The 15,907-nt window shown below is 47.7% G+C and overlaps 1 protein-coding gene and 1 pseudogene across 3 annotated transcripts in view; one reads left to right on the top strand and one right to left on the bottom strand.

Moving 5' to 3' along the window:
• EZH1 (enhancer of zeste 1 polycomb repressive complex 2 subunit) overlaps positions 1–15,907 on the bottom strand; it is a 51,231-nt gene that overhangs the window by 5,284 nt on the left and 30,040 nt on the right. The window contains exons 11-21 of one of the 3 annotated variants that reach the window (XM_030922930.1): positions 13,378–13,558; positions 12,445–12,641; positions 9,768–9,859; positions 8,778–8,818; positions 7,833–7,958; positions 5,874–6,052; positions 4,965–5,060; positions 4,481–4,562; positions 3,625–3,705; positions 2,776–2,860; positions 174–2,494 (exon numbers count right to left, since the gene is read on the bottom strand). In XM_030922930.1, the coding sequence (XP_030778790.1) occupies positions 2,434–2,494; positions 2,776–2,860; positions 3,625–3,705; positions 4,481–4,562; positions 4,965–5,060; positions 5,874–6,052; positions 7,833–7,958; positions 8,778–8,818; positions 9,768–9,859; positions 12,445–12,641; positions 13,378–13,558 (1,221 nt within the window). In that variant the 3' untranslated portion in view covers positions 174–2,433. Of the gene's footprint in view, positions 1–173; positions 2,495–2,775; positions 2,861–3,624; positions 3,706–4,480; positions 4,563–4,964; positions 5,061–5,873; positions 6,053–7,832; positions 7,959–8,777; positions 8,819–9,767; positions 9,860–12,444; positions 12,642–13,377; positions 13,559–15,907 lie in introns of those variants that run through there. The other 2 variants (XM_030922932.1, XM_030922931.1) reach the window with 2 other exon arrangements.
• On the top strand, positions 14,792–15,159 carry LOC115894800 (annotated as a pseudogene).

The following is a 15,907-nucleotide window of genomic DNA, read 5'->3' as shown; positions in this document are numbered from 1 at the left end:
TCACCTTCCAGGGGCTTGACTGACTGGCTCTTGCCAGACCCCCCATCTCCTCCTTTGCCAGATCTCGGTGGGTAACTGGGGATCAGAATGCTGATGCTTTGGCCCGACCTGCTCCTGGACCCCATCCCTGGATCCTTCCAGCCCCAAAGCACACAGTACACAGCTTGCCAAAATGGATTCTAACACTTTATTCAGATAAGATGTCACAAGCCACAGGACTTTTAAAGTGCGTGAAATTTATTGGCAATGAAGCCGCATGTATACCAGGCTCCCCCAGTCCCCACCACCTTGCCCCATCCATCATGACGTGGTGGGGAGGGGTTGAGACCCATCTTTAAAAGTGGAGGACAGCAGGGACAAAGGATGGGAAACTGGAGGAACAGGAGTATTCATGAACTGAAGCTGGGACAGGAGGAGACTGACCACAGTGATTCTGCTCACTGAGGGAAGGGTAGGGTTAGTCTAGTCTCTCAAAGGCTGGTGAAGTTTTTTTTCACCTATTCCTCATGGCCAGCCCCTGGCATTTCAAACAGACCTAACTCCTCCTCTTCATCTTTCTCTGGTTTTCTCCTCTATGAGTGATTTGGAGCCCACAGTCCAGCTTGAGGGTATCCCTGATATGCACAATGAATACAAACCATGGCAGATGCAGATTTCAGGATCATGCTGGGGCCTGGCCTATTTGGGTGGGAAGAGCTTTCTGTCAGGAGTTGCTGAGTGCGGGATGCACGTGTGCCCTCCAGTGTGGTGAGTGAGAGCGAGCGTGTAAGTGTGTGTGCATGTCTCACACCAAACCCTAAGAGGCAGCTGGGTCAGGGGGAACCCCACTTCTTCCTTCATGGGACAACCAGTGGAGTGGGAAGAAGGGGGGCTGTGAGTCTCAGAAAGAAGGAAGAAGCCTGCTCCCTACTATAACACTCCCAGGCCAATCTATACCCGCCCACGCCCTTTCTACCCAGCACACTATTCCTTGTTCCCAGCCAGCCTGGCACACCTACCATGGACACAGGGCAGCTCTTGCTGGCCCCATTCACATGAAATTCTGTGTGAAGCTCGCTCCTCTGCCTCTCCCAGGAGATGAGACAGGACTGGAAGAGAATATCCCGCTCTCTCTTCTTCCCCCTCCCTCAGGAGTGGGATTTGGGCAGGGACCCTAGAGACCTTAGCCCAAACTCTACCCCAATCTATAGACCTTCTAAAATAAATGGTTAAAGTGCTTTGCTCTGCATGAATCCCAGAGAGGGTGGCACCACAGCCTGGAATAGGTGGTCTACCTGCTTCTTCTCCCACTTTACATACCCTCCACCAGTATGTCCTGCACACAGGATGCCAGCCTAAACACGTGCAATTTAGCCTCTCACCCAACTCGGAACACATACTCCAACTCACCCTTTCCAAACAGCAGGCACTACAGACAGGAAAGCAGATTACACCAATCTTTCTCCTCTCTAGTCCAGGCCTGTGCCCACCTACCCTGAAGAGATAAGCAACACTGGCCGTTGGGCCTTGCCTCTATGGGGAATGGAAGGCCTGAAAACACCCACAAATTCAGCGAGCCAGGGTGCTCACACCTGCCAGGCACACCCCTAATGCTTCTTCAATAGCAGCATAATGCCTGCCTGCAGCTGCTAAGCCAGAACTTTGGAGGAGCTGGGCACTTGCGTCTGCTCCCAGGAATCTGAAAACACTTCTCCATCTATCTCCAGAGTACACAGAGAAGGCTTTTTCAAAGCCTCCTAGGCCCAAGCATAGCAGTTTAACTACTATCATCTGGCTGGTTCTCCCTCTCTGGCCAAGGAAGGATGGCATAGCTTTCCTTCCCCAAGCCTTGAATGCCTGTATTTAGAACCCACTCTTTCAGTTTGAGCCCTGGCACAAGGGAGGAGGTAGTAAGGTGACCCGTCTACCTCTGAGTTCAGTCAGTGCTGCCTGCCAGGCTCACCTCTAACCCAGACCACTTGTAGGGTCCAGGGACCACGCTTCACTTAGCCTGTCCTCTCCAGGTCTTAGGATCACAGAGGTTTGCCTGCACCCCAATGACATAAGGACGCCTGATGGGGAAAGCTACAATTACAGGCTAGTGCTTGTGGGGAACTGCCTAAGTTGATTCCTGAGGCCCACAACCTGGGGAGCCGACATGAAATCACACATAAGTCATCTACTCCAGCCTGTGCTCATTTCCTCTGAGGCCAGAGAAAGTCTCCCATTTCTGCAACTCTCTCCTGGGAGATCAAGCCCTAGCTGCCTCTGTCTCCCCTCTCATTGAGACAGTTTTGTGCCCACTTGACATGGCAGAGGCCTCACTACAGAGGGAGTGGGTGGGGGGTTTCTCAGTGTGGGAGACACAGTGCAGGAGACTCGAGCAGCAGTGGTGTGAGCATGAAAGCCAAGACAGTGCCGCTACCATAAATGCTGCCATGGGGCCTGGGAGGGCTAAAGGACGTCGGTCTCCCTCTCGATCCCCACGTACTTGAGAGCATCAGCTTGGCTGTACCTGTCCCAGAGCAGGGAGGAGGAACCAGGTTACTCTCATGACTTTTGTGATTGAAAAGGCGGAGTCCCCTTCCGTTTCACTTCCCCTCCCACTCCTTAACGGCTGTTTACAATGGTCCCACTTCTGAGGCAAGGCACCAGATATCAGAACAAGGGACACAGCCTTGTTCACCGGGAGACTCTCCTCCATCCCCATTACCCTCCCTGAGCCTCCAAATCTATTCCAATGCCACTCTTTCCAGTTCCAGGGCCACAACCCAAGGACCATTACTGGCACCTCACCTGTAATCAAAGAAGAGCTCTTCGCCAGCTTGAATTGCCCTCTTGGCAAAGATCCCAATCCGATGGTCTCCATTCACCATGACCACTGCAAGCAGGATAAACCCAAGGCTAGGTTCCTACCCAACTCCAAGTCAATAACCAGTAGGCTTCTGGGTTGATTTTCTCCAAATTCCCAGTGAAAACATGAATTAAGTGGAATTACAAAGTAGTCAATACGGTAGTTGCCTCTAGGCTTTTAGATCTGTTATTATGGCAGAAAAATTATCTTTATTATTATTAGTGGGTTTTTTTTTTTTTTTTTTTTTGAGACAGAATCTTGCTCTGTTGCCCTAGCTGGAGTGCAGTGGCATGATCTTGGCTCACTGCAACCTCCGCCTCCAGGGTTCAAGTGATTCTTGTGCCTCAGCCACCTGAGTAGCTGGGACTACAGGTGCATACCACCACGCCCAGCTGATTTTTGTATTTTTAGTAGAGATGGGGTTTCACCATGTTGGCTAGGCTGGTCTTGAACTCCTGGCCTCAAGTCATCCACCTGCCTCGGCCTCCCAAAGTGCTAGGATTACAAGCATGAGCCACCGCACCCAGCCTATTATTATTTGGTGAGATGGGTCTCACTATGTTGCTCAGGCTGGTTAAATCATGTTTGTGGGAAAGTGTTAACGATGTATTCGCTGAAAAAAGCAGATTATAAAACTAAGATTGAGAGGGGCCTAAAATGATCCCAGACATTAATCATGATTATCTCTGGACAAAAAATAGCTCAGCTATGGAAAAGGTTCAACAACGGATGGAAATCACATTAAAGAGGCATCCATCGCCCGCCCCACCTCCCAGGTCACTGGGACTCACCTTTGGCATAACAGTTGGGATTCACTGAATGATTTGCAAATCGAATTTTGTTTCCTTTCCGAGTAGCATCCACTACAAAATCTGTATAAAGTAAATCAAGGAAAACCATGAGCACGCTGGCAACTCCACAGCTTCTCAGCCTGAATTTAAAATCAATTAAATAGTAACAAATACTTTAGTCTGATGGGAATTTTGAAGCCCAATGTGCTAACAGAAGCAGAGGAAAGCATGCAGCCTCAGAATTCAGCCTTGTGTGGGAGCTCTCCTTTTGGGTCCCCCCTCTTTGAATTATGGATCTTCTCATCTACCGGGCAGGGAGATTTCTCAGGTAAAGGTGCTCAGTGCTCCTATTACGAACAGAACCCAGAAATGGAGGTTCTTCCAAAGCAAGGGCACTGTGGCCTGTGGGATCCCCGAGTGTGATCCTGCCCCCTTGTTCTGTGCATCTGCTGGAAGATTTGGAGCTGATCTACATTTGGACTACAGCAAGGGCGATCTGGTAGAAAGACCACGTTGGGGCTGGGCGCAGTGGCTCAATCCTGTAATCCCAGCACTTTGGGAGGCCGAGGCGGGTGGATCACTTGAGGCCAGGAGTTCGATACCAGCCTGGCCAACATGGTGGAAATCCAGTCTCTACTAAAAATACAAAAAAATTAGCTGGGCATGGTGGCGGGTGCTTGTAGTCCCAGCTACTCAGGAGGCTGAGGCAGGAGAGTCACTTGAACCCAGGAGGCAGAGGTTGCAGTGAGCCAAGATCATGCCACTGTACTCCAGCCTGGGCAACAGAGCAAGACTCCGTCTCAAAAAAAGGAAAAAAAAAAAGACTACCTTGGAACAAGACAAAGAGACTTCATACCATTATTGAGGTTGAAGAGGAAGCTGGACATGTATTTGTCATAGACCTTTCCGCGACGATCAGCCTCGTCCTGAGAAATGAGCTAGAGAGATAGACAAATAACAAATAGGAGTATCAGGCTGCCTGCTCAGGGCGTGGTGCCCTGTCCCCAGAAAGGGCTGGGTGGTGTCTCACATGGGTGCTTACTGAGTATCACGATGAGAATCATAAGACAGCAAGCTCAAGTTATGCTGTTCCAATTCCCACCCAGGCCGACCAGTTTGAAGGCTGAAGACAGCCCCCCTCATCTCGTGTCTGGAGTTGCCAAAGAGTTGAACAGTGGTTTCAGTACTGCAAACGGTTCTGTGGGATCTCCCCAAGAGGCCATGTGAGAACACAGCTGAGTTATTTAGAGATTAATTCAAAGAAGCCTGGCCCACAGAAAATCAGAGTTTCTCATCAGTCTCCCCTGAGTAAGAATGTGGGCCAAAACTATAGCACTCACCTCACCACAGTATTCAGAAATGAATTCATTCTTCTGCACAGACTCCTTTATGAAGGTACCCCATCCAGCCACATCTGAGGGGGCCAGCAGCAGGTGCTGGGGAAGAGGGGGCCAAGTCTCAGACTACAGGGTGTGCATGAGTAGGGGGTGTGTGCTGGATGTGCACGTGTGTGGTGGGGGTGGGATAGAAAGAACCAGTAACTGTTAAGAGGATCTGAAAGCACAAAAACGTCGAAGCCATTCTGTTCTGCTTGGGGGAGAAAAGAAAATGGGAAGTGGTGATGAACGGAAATAGGATATCTCCTCCCCTATCCATGGAGCCCTCCTGGGCCTTAGTCTATAGGAGTTCACTGCGATGTGTGAGGTAAACATAGACGTCACCAAAGGTGCATACACCTCTCAGCTCCTTTTTGTCTGGCCAGTTCAAGGAACCACTTTTCTTTCTTTTTTGGAGATGGAATCTTACTCTGTCCCAGGCTGGAGTGCAGTGATGTGATCTCGGCTCACTGCAACCTCTACCTTCTGGGTTCAATGATTCTCCTACCTCAGCCTTCTGAGTAGCTGAGATTATAGGCGTGCACCACCATGCCTGGCTAATTTTTATATTTTTAGTAGAGACAGGGTTTCATCATGTTGGCCAGGCTATTCTCAAACTCTTAACCTCATGATTCGCCAGCCTCGGCCTCCCAAAGTGCTGGGATTACAGGTGTGAGCCTGGCCAGGAACCACTTTTCTAAACCCTACTGGGACTGAAGCCTTTATTAATTCAGTAAATATGTGTCTTTTAGGATTTATCAAGCACTTTCACATATAAAGCCTCAAAAGAACCAGTGGAAAGAGAATGCTTGGGACCGTTCCTTCCTTCCCCCTCCATTTTATCTGGTGTGGGGTCCTGAGGAAAGGCCTCACCTTCTTGAGGCCACGCTGGATGCTGCAGTTTTTACAGGAAACCACCTTGCAGTCCCAGTGCTCTGAGGCCCCACAGGTGAGACATAGGTCAGGGTCACATTCTCGCACTGCCAGATAGCAAGGACATTGCTTGGTATTGCACTGAGTCTTACAGCGACAGCCAGGGAAACGATTCTGACCTGGGAAGGGAAGACAGGTAAGTCTTAGAAGGGAAATAAGCTAATACTGGGGCTTGTGGTTGACTCAAGGGACAGCAAAGGAGTAATTTTTTTGTGTTCAAGGATGTTTGGCAAAATAAGAGGAAGCTCCCTTCCCAATAATCAAATACACAAGTTTTGTCCATAGAGAACTGAGTGCTTCAAACATTCATGCCTTTGAGTCAAAAAAGCAGGTGTGGTCAGGCATGGTGGCTCATGCCTGTAATCCCAGCACTTTGGGAGGCCAAGGCAGGAGAATCACCTGAGCCCAGGAGTTCAAGACCAGGCTGGGCAACATAGGGAGACCCTGTCTCCACAAAAATTTAAAAAAAAATAGCCAGGTGTAGTGGCACATGCCTGCAGTCCCAGCCTTGACGGATGTGGGGGGATGAATTGCTTGAGCCAGGGAGGTTGAGGCTGCAGTGAGCCATAATTGTGCCACTGCTCTCCATCCTGAGCAACAGAGCTGAGATCCTGTCTCAAACAAATTTAAAAAATAAAAAAAAAGCAGGCATAATAATAAAAAAAAGCAGGTATAATAGTAAGTGTCCCCTAGAGATTTCCCCAACAAACTTCTCCCTCCTGCTGAGGTGGAGAGTACCCCAGAGAAAATGAAATCAGTGCTTTTCACTGGCAAAATGTCACCATCAAAACAAGTATAATTTTGAGAACAGAATGCATCCGTTCTATGCTATCCTTCTCCACCCACTGCCCAACCCAGCACAACCACTTCTCTGCTGCGGCTAAGATCACTATCTGCTATGGGTTAGGAGGTATTTCCTCCAGCAAAACCGCCTGGGCACCAAGTTCTGCAAGCTCTGGGGACTGCCATCAAACTGCTCAGCTTTGAGTTGGGAAGGGCATGGTGGGATAAGAAGTGAAAGATAAGTACCTGGATGTCTCTGCTGACATCCAGGCCCCGTCTTCTACCTGATATTAAAACTCCAGCTATTAAATGAAAATAGACATACACAGAATCACAAACAGAAAATATCTGAATTAAAAAAAAATTTTAAACAGTATCCAGAAAAGGGAAACTGGGGCTGTAACTTAAAAAAAAAAAAAGAATCCCACATTTCTTTTCTTTTTGAGACAGAGTCTTGTCCTGTTGCCCAGGCTGGAGTGCAGTGGCACAATCTTGGCTCACTGCAGCCTTTGCCCCCTGGGTTCAAGCGATTCTTGTGCCTCAGCCTCCCAAGTAGCTGGGACTACAGGCATACACCACCATGTCTGGCTAATTTTTGTATTTTTAATAGAGACGGGGTTTCACCATGTTGGCCAGGCTGGTCTTGACTCCTGATCTCAAGTGATCCGCACGCCCAAAGTGCTGGGATTACAGGCAAGAGCCACCACGCCTGGCCTAATTTTTTTTATTTTTAGTAGAGATGGGGTTTTGCCATGTTGGCCAGGCTGGTCTTGAACTCCTGACCTCAGGTGATCTGCTCACCCAAAGTGCTGGGATTACAGGCGTGAGTGGCTGCGCCTGCTGCCCCCCCCATTTCTTAATTCTCCCCTAGAAGACAAAGTTGGGAAAGTATCTGATTTCTGTGTAATTGCTGCTTTTACAATCATGAACCTAAACGTTTTCCAGAAATGACTCTTCTAGAACTCAGGCACTTATTTCATTTGTAGAATCCCTAGAACACAGCAAAGAGAGTATCAGAAGGCTCGTAAGTAGTAAAGGGCACAGGAACGGGGCAAGCCTAGGGCGCACTGGTGCCAACTGTTTTGGTAGATTATAGGGAAGACGCAGCACACTTACAGTCTGGGTTGCACTGGCAGAACTTCTCACAGAAATTCTGAGTCATGATGCAGGGGCAGGTGCTGTCACAGGGGCGGTCTGGGTGGTCACAGGGTTGGTAGTTGTACACTTGTGTGGAAGAGTTATCTAGGAGAGAGAACAGAGGAAGACGCTGCTGTGACCATACGCTCCAGCTATCTTCCCTCCCAAGTGTCCAGCTGCCCTGATTCAGAGGAGGCTGGTCCTAACAATCTCCTTGGACACACATTTAACACCTGAAGTGAGAAGACAGGGATGACTGTTATTCATAAGCTGCAATGGGGTGGTCTGCTTTGTGGGGAGGATGTGGAGATGCTGCAGAGAAGTATCTAGAAGTGGTGTCAGCTCCTTCCTTTGATAGGTGATAGGGAAGCTATTCTAAACATTAAATGAAGTCTGGAACCTAGCAAATGGCACACTAGAAAAGTCACAGACTGGCCAGGCACAATGGCACATGCCTGTAATCCCAGCGAGGCCAAGGCAGATGGATCATTTGAGGCCAGGAGTTTGAGACCAGCCTGGCCAACATGGTGAAACCCCATCTCTACTAAAAATACAAAAATTAGCCAGGAGTGGTGATACATGCCTGTAATCCCAGCTACTTGGGAAGCTGAGGCAGGAGAATGGCTTGAAGCTGGGAGGCAGAGGTTGCAGTGAGCCGAGATTGTGCCACTGCACTCCAGCCTGGGTGACACAGCAAGGCTCCATCTCAAAAAAAAAAGAAAAATCACCAATCACAAGGCCCCTAATGCTACCTCCTAAGAGGTCTTCTCAGTTGCAGTGAGAGGCTGAGCTGTTCTCAGTTGCTGCAGAGAATTCTGCAATCTGCGGAAGTGGCACAGGGTCAACAAGTGCAGCTGGAGGTGGGGTAGGGTGATGACCACAGGGTAAGGCTGAACTGCTGAAGAATGCCCTGGTAGAACTTACCTTTCTTCAGCTGAATCTTCCTGCAGTGTGCAGCCCACAATCTGAAAAAGACAGGAAGGATAGGTCTCAGTCACGGCTCTAGGGAGCTCTGTAAATGCAGGTAAATGACAACGTGACTTGCTCTGAGGGACTGTGTTTGATGACTGGGGAGTATCTTCCCAAACCCCTCAACAAGACGACTTTGGTACACAGAAGCAAGAGTCCATCCTAAATCCAGCTGGCCTGTGCTACAAGATTTAAACTTAAACACAACCCCTCCCAAACGAGCAAATAATATAAAAGAACACAACACAGAAACAAAAGAAAGCCCAAGCCTAGCGGTCTATCATAAAGCTATTGTTTGTCTCCTCATCTCTCCCTTTGTCTTTGTGGAGGTGGACATATGGGGGAGTTTCAAGATGGGGAGGTGGGAAGGCCTTTCAGGAATCTTCTCCCAAAGAACTGAAAGGGAGCAGTCACAGAGATTTCCTTCTGTATCTAGAAGTGGTGTCAGCTCCTTCCTCTGATAGGTGATAGTCATTAGGGAACAGAGCCAGGGTACAGAATTTTTTTAAAAAACTTCTAACCTAAGTAAAGGCTAGCTAGAAGACAGTGTTATTATGTAACTCAGAAAAGCAACACAAACCAAACAAATAAATAAACTCTGGTCAGAGTTGAGAAATGGGTAAGGTGGTAATTAAACCAACACGGAGAAATGGCTTCAGAGTGGAGCCATGAGGCTAGCTCATGTCCTATTGGCCAGGAGCTTAAATAGAAAAACAGCCAGTTATGTCATGGTCCACAGCACCTGGGGACAAGCAGAGGGCTGATCCAAGGCACAGACCCTTGGGGAGCACTCAGAAGGCTGGCTCTCAGTCATGTGATGCCAGGCTGATGGGCTTACACAGCCTGTACGGTTGCTAAAGAGGGAGGCAGATGGGAACTCCAAGGGGAGGTCAGAGCACAGGGAACAGCCTGGCTGTAAAACAAAACACTTTGTCCAACCCTTGCCTGTGCTTTCTTTTCTTCTTCTGTGAGGGGTTCATGAGCTCATCTGTTGGCAGCTTCAGGATAAGCGATTCTTTGACTGCAAACTGAAAGACCTGGAAGAGAAATCCAACAGGGCCTGTCACTCCTCGAGCAAGGGGGTCAGGTAAGTGGCCCAACTGGGTGCTGGTCTTGGGAGGGTTCTGAGGAAATCAGGCAGCTGACTGAGCCTCTTGTCAGTCAGGGAGAGACAGAGTGCCATTGGGAGATTGGGTCACTGGCTCTGAAGTTCATTCCTAATTATTTATCCTGACTCAGGAAAGGAGAAATACTGAGCACAGTAACACCACCCCTGGCCAGAAGCTGTCACCTACTCTTTCTACCAAGCCACGGGTAGAAGAGCGGGCTGATTGTGACCAACAGTATCTTCTTTTTAGGAAGGGCAACTCTGTGCCTTGTGTAACTGAGTGTAAGGCAGGACAGGACAGAACAGGAATGGTTTCAGTGGGCTAAATATTAGCTCCCTCTGTTGGTATAAATATGCCAGAGCTTTGGCCATTTCAATAGGATGAGTTTTTTCTCTTAAAGCACTGGTTTTTAGTTTTTCCTTTTCTTTGTTGGGGCTATTGGCCCTTTGGGGGGATCCTTGAAACTGTAAATATTCTCAGGAAAATACAGACAAGAATATTTTTGCATACAAATCCATAGATGGTTACATTGAGAACCTGTGACTCAGGGAAATAGGTATGAGCTCCAAAATGAAAGCAAAGGGCACTTCAGCTCATGGTTCTTTTTTTTTTTTTTTTTAAGAGAGAGGGTCTCACACTCTTGGCCAGGCTAGAGTGCAGTGGTGCCTTCATAGCTCACTGTAGTCTAGAACTCCTGGGCTCAAGCCATCTTCCTACCTCAGCCTCCTGAGTACTAGGACTACAGGTACATGGCTTTTTTTTTTTTTTTTTTTTGTAGAGACAGGGTCTCACTTTGTTGCCCACACTGGTCCTGAAATCCTGGCTTCAAGCGATCCTCCCACCATGGCTTCTCAAAGCACTAGAATTCTAGGTGTGAGCCACCTCGCCCGGTCCATGGTCCTATTAATTGTTCTCAGCACAGGAAACACGAAGTAGAGGCCACAGAGTCTCCTCTCAGAAGCTAGGAAGCCAAAGCACTGGGGTTCCTTTCCTATTGGACGTGCTGGCCCTGACACCTGCCTCCCTGTTCCTGTTCTTCAGTCTGTCTTCTCACTGTGGTCTTTTCCTGTCTCCGGAGCATCAGTGGCTGCTGTCAACTGTGTTTCTCGTGATGGTATGAGTGAGAAGGCTGAGGTCCAGGCCCAGCTATTGGGGGTGATAATTAGAAAATCTAGTGATCGCCAAAATCTAGTGGTGGCTCACATCTTAATTCCAGCACTTTGGAAGGCTGAGGCAGGTGGATGGCTTGAGCCTAAGTTCAAGATCAGCCTGGGCAACATGGTGAAACACCGTCTCTACAAAATATTTAAGAATTAGCTGGGCTTGGGAGGCTGAGGTGGGTCGATCACTTGAAGTCAGGAGTCTGAGACCAGCCTGGCCAACATGGTAAAACCCCATCTCTACTAAAAAAAAATACAAAAATGCCCAAGCACGTTGGCTTACGCCTGTAATCCCCGCACTTTGGGATGCCGAGGTGGGTGGATCACCTGAGGTCAGGAGCTTGAGAGTAGCCTGGCCAACATGGTGAAACCCCATCTCTACTAAAAATACAAAATTAGCCAGGCGTGGTGGTGCATGCCTGTAATCACAGCTACTCGGGAGGCTGTGGCAGGACAATCACTTGAATCTGGGAGGCGGAGGCTGCAGTGAGCTGAGATCACACCACTGCACTCCAGCCTGGGCAACAGACCAAGACTCCGTCTCAAAAAAATAAAACAAAAAAAAAAAATTAGCTGGGTGTGGTGGCAGACACCTGTAATCTCAGCTACTTGGGAGGATGAGGCAGAAGAATCACTTGAACTTGGAAGGCGGAAGTTGCAGTAAGCCAAGATTATGCCACTGCACTCCCGCCTGGGCAACAGAGCAAGATTCTGTCTCAAAAAACAACAGCAACAACAACAAAAAACCAAATTAGCTAGGCATAGTGGCCTGCACCTGTAGTCCCTGCTACTTGGTTGGCTGAGGGGAGAGGATTGCTTGAACCCAGGAAGCAGAGGTTGCAGTGAGCTATGATCATGCCACTGCACTCCAGCCTGGGTGTCAGAGCGAAACCCTGTCTCAAAGATAAAATGAAGAGAATCTAGTGATAGAAAATGTGGAGAATAAAATGACTGAGGAGGCTGGTGGAGTGGTGGAGGGAGTGGCAGCTGCAGCAGTATGCGTGCTAAAAGAGCCACAGAAAGACCTGGGATTCCCTTCTAAGAAAGCGGTCCACATTTAGAAAGGAGGCCGGAGCCAAAAAACAGAAATAAAAGAGTGCAGGACCCAGAAGCATTAAATAGAGGCCAGACAGAAATGAGCATTCAGCAAGGAGGAGGCAGGTCCCCAAACATCATTAGGCCTGGCACTTGCAGAAGGACCATGTTTGGGAAACTCACAGATGCACAGGCTCATCAGGGACTGAACTTAAGACAACTTCTCTCCAGACACACAGCCTAATAAGATGACAAAGGGCTGGACAGAGCAACATGTGAAAGGAGGGGCCCATTTGTTCTGCTGCTTTCAGACAGTACCTGCTTGCACGTCTTAGTCCCTAGAAGCCTGGCTATTGAACAGAAGTTGTTGAAGTAGGTGCCATGGAAGACTCGAAAAAGAGATTCTTCAGCCCCAGTCCATTCCACAGGCTCCGAGGGTGCTTCCACTACACAGAGCTGAGGTGGGGCTGGACTAGCCTTCTGTTTTGTGGGAGTCTGACAGCGAGAGTTAGCCTCTGAGAAGGGAAGAAATAACAGAATCAGAAGAAGGTAGAATGCAGTTGTCATCAGTAGTTTGTCACAAACTCAGAAGTACTTCATTCTGCTTTAAAGGTAGTATAATAGTTAGGAATGAAAATATTCCCTATCTTTAGGTCAGGCATGGTGACTCACGCCTGTAATCCCCGCATTTTGGGAGGCTGAGATGGGTGGATTCCTTGAGCTCAGGAGTTTACGACCAGCCTGGGCAACATGGCGAAACCCTGTCTCTACTAAAAAATACAAAAATTAGCCAGGCGGGGTGGCTCACACCTGTAATCCCAGCACTTTAGGAGGCCGAGGCAGGAGGATCACCTGAGGTCAGGAGTTCAAGAACAGCCTGGCCAACATGGCGAAACCTCGTCTTTACTAAAAATATAAAAATTAGCCAGGTGTGGTGGCAGGCGCCCATAATCCCAGCTACTTGGGAGGCTGAGGCAGGAGAATCACTTGAACCTGGGAGGTGGAGGTTGCAGCGAGCCAAGATAGTGCCACTGCACTCCAGCCTGGGCGACAGAGCGAGAGACTGTCTCAAAAAAAAAAAAAAAAAAGAAAGAAAGAAAAGAAAACATTCCCCATCTTTACTGTTTACAAAACTTGTAGAAAGGATTTATAATTTTTAAGAGGTAGTAAAGTTAAGTGTCAGGCAGTGATCCTGGGTTTACCAGAGTCCTTGCATGGAAAGAAAAAGTCTTCATTTTCTGTTCATCGTACCAGAAGAACTGGAGGCCCAGTCATTGCCTGTGTCCCTGTCACTGTCTCCTTCTTTAGTCTCAGCCACAGCAGAGGCTGAGGCGTTGGAGCAGGAAGCACTGACCATGTGGTGCCTTCTCCGGCGACGACCAGAGCACTTGGAGCGGGGGTTGTGGAGCATGGCATACTCCTTTGCTCCTTCCTGCAGTGGACACATTACAGACAGGAAATAGGAACAGGCCCAGAGTCACCATGTTGATCTCATCATCACAAACCTTCATTTTTACAACATCTGTGCTTAAATACAGTAATAGTGTCTTTTCTCTTTCTCTGTACCATATAATAAGTATGATCATGTAACAATGAGAGAGCTGATTAACAAAACTCAAAAACATATTTTTTCACAAAAGAGTTGTCCTAGGCCGGGCGCGGTGGCTCAAGCCTGTAATCCCAGCACTTTGGGAGGCCGAGACGGGCGGATCACGAGGTCAGGAGATCGAGACCATCCTGGCTAACACGGTGAAACCCCGTCTCTACTAAAACTACAAAAACTAGCCGGGCGAGGTGGCGGGCGCCTGTAGTCCCAGCTACTCGGGAGGCTGAGGCAGGAGAATGGCGTAAACCCGGGAGGTGGAGCTTGCAGTGAGCTGAGATCTGGCCACTGCACTCCAGTCCGGGCGATAGAGCGAGACTCCGCCTCAAAAAAAAAAAAAAAAAGAGTTGTCCTATAATCTTTTTGTGTGTGTGTGTGAGACAGGGTCCCTCTCTGTTGCCCAGGCTGGAGTGCAGTGGCCTGTTCATGACTCACTGCAGCCTCGAATTCCTGGACTCAAGTGATTCCCTTGCCTCAGCCTCTCAAGTAATTAGGCCCACACGCACATGCCCCCATGCCCAGCTAATGTCCTATAATCTTAAAAAAGATATAATCTATGCATCTGTGTCTTCAATTTTCCTGTGAGTTGTATCTAAAATTAACTTGCGTGTTAGTTGTTTGGAATTTGAGAACACATTCTCCTATGGATGAAGAAATGAGATTCAGAGAGGGGAAAAAACTAGCTTGAGAGTATGTAGCTAATAGTTCCAGAGGGGTATAGGAATCAGGGCTCCTTGTCTCCCTAGGCCACTATTCTTTCCATTCTACCATACTTTCTCTGTTTCCTTAATAAAATGTGTAATGCTTAATCTGTACAATCTTACTACTTAATTTTGAAACTTCCTCCCAAATCTGTGTATGAAACTCAGAAGAACATTGTTTCATTATTTTACAGCTATCACCCCCTTTTTAAAAAAATGAAATAATTATCACTCAGCTAGATCATCAATATATTCTCATCAGACTTGGTTTTCAAAGACTTCCTAGCTGTTTCTGAAAACTAAATCTATTTCTACAAAATAAAGGTTTATCTTCCAGGGACATTGTCTAGAGGCACTCAGAATGGTCCAGCATTTGACATACATGTAGGCTTTTCTACAATACAGCCTTTAACAAAACCAGGCTCTCCTGAGCCCCTGGTAATATAACTGATTACCTTTATACCAAGAGGGTTGGGAAAGCACTGAAATCTGCATGTGGAGTGTGCCCAGCAGACTTCGAGGGGTTTGTGCTATGAGACCTAAAGTTCCTATGAGATTGTCCAAAACAAAAAAGCACGTCAGCAGGGCCTGTGGTGTATCCATGTGTGCTGAATGTATTGGTACAGAAGCAAGTGTGCGCTCCTTATTGAGGAGCAGAAAATTGTTGTGGAAGTGTTGAAGGCACAGAGTCAGAAAACTCAATTTAAAAATGAAGCTTTTTTTGAGTAATAAAATGAAAAAAAAAAACAGGTTAACCATCATTGAGGATATTTGGAATTTGGAATAATATACAGTAGGGCCTAAAGGAAATTCCAAAAGAGAAGTTTTGAAATTAACTGAGCCTGATATTATGTGCCTATGGTGTGTGTGAAGTATACAGTATCACTTATACTATTTTAAACATATATATATATATATATATATATATTTTTTTTTTTTTTTTAGACAGAGTCTTGCTCTGTCACCTAGCCAAGTAAGTACAGTAGCATGATCTCAGCTCACTGCAGTCTTGACCTTCTAGGCTCAAGTGATCCTCCCACCTCAGCCTCCCAAGTAGCTGGGATTATAGGTGCACACCACCAAGCCCAGCTAATTTTTGTATTTTTTGTAGAGATGGGGTTTTGCCATGTTGCCCAGGCTGGTCTCGAACTCCTGGGCTCAAGCTATCCACCTGCCTCAGCCCCCCAAATTGCTGGGATTACAGGCATGAGCCACCATTTTCATATAATGGTCAAACATTTTAACATAAATAAAATCAAGTTTCCAGACCTAATTTCTAGGTTATAAGGAAGAGGAGACAGAAGAACAAAGAAATGACACTGTGAAAAAACAATAGATAAATCCAGGGTGTGGGTCATCCTACAAGACAACCAGCCTGGAACTAATAAGGCTAGAGGCCTTATTACGCCTGTAGTCCCAGCACTTTGGGAGGCCCTGCAGGTTGATCACCTGAGGTCGGGAGTTCAAGACCAGCCTG

The sequence above is a fragment of the Rhinopithecus roxellana genome, chromosome 19 (genome assembly GCF_007565055.1).
Source record: "Rhinopithecus roxellana isolate Shanxi Qingling chromosome 19, ASM756505v1, whole genome shotgun sequence".
NCBI classification, from domain to species: domain Eukaryota; kingdom Metazoa; phylum Chordata; class Mammalia; order Primates; family Cercopithecidae; genus Rhinopithecus; species Rhinopithecus roxellana.
Note: the sequence above shows the minus strand (reverse complement) of the source record. Positions and strands in the feature narration are given on the sequence as shown.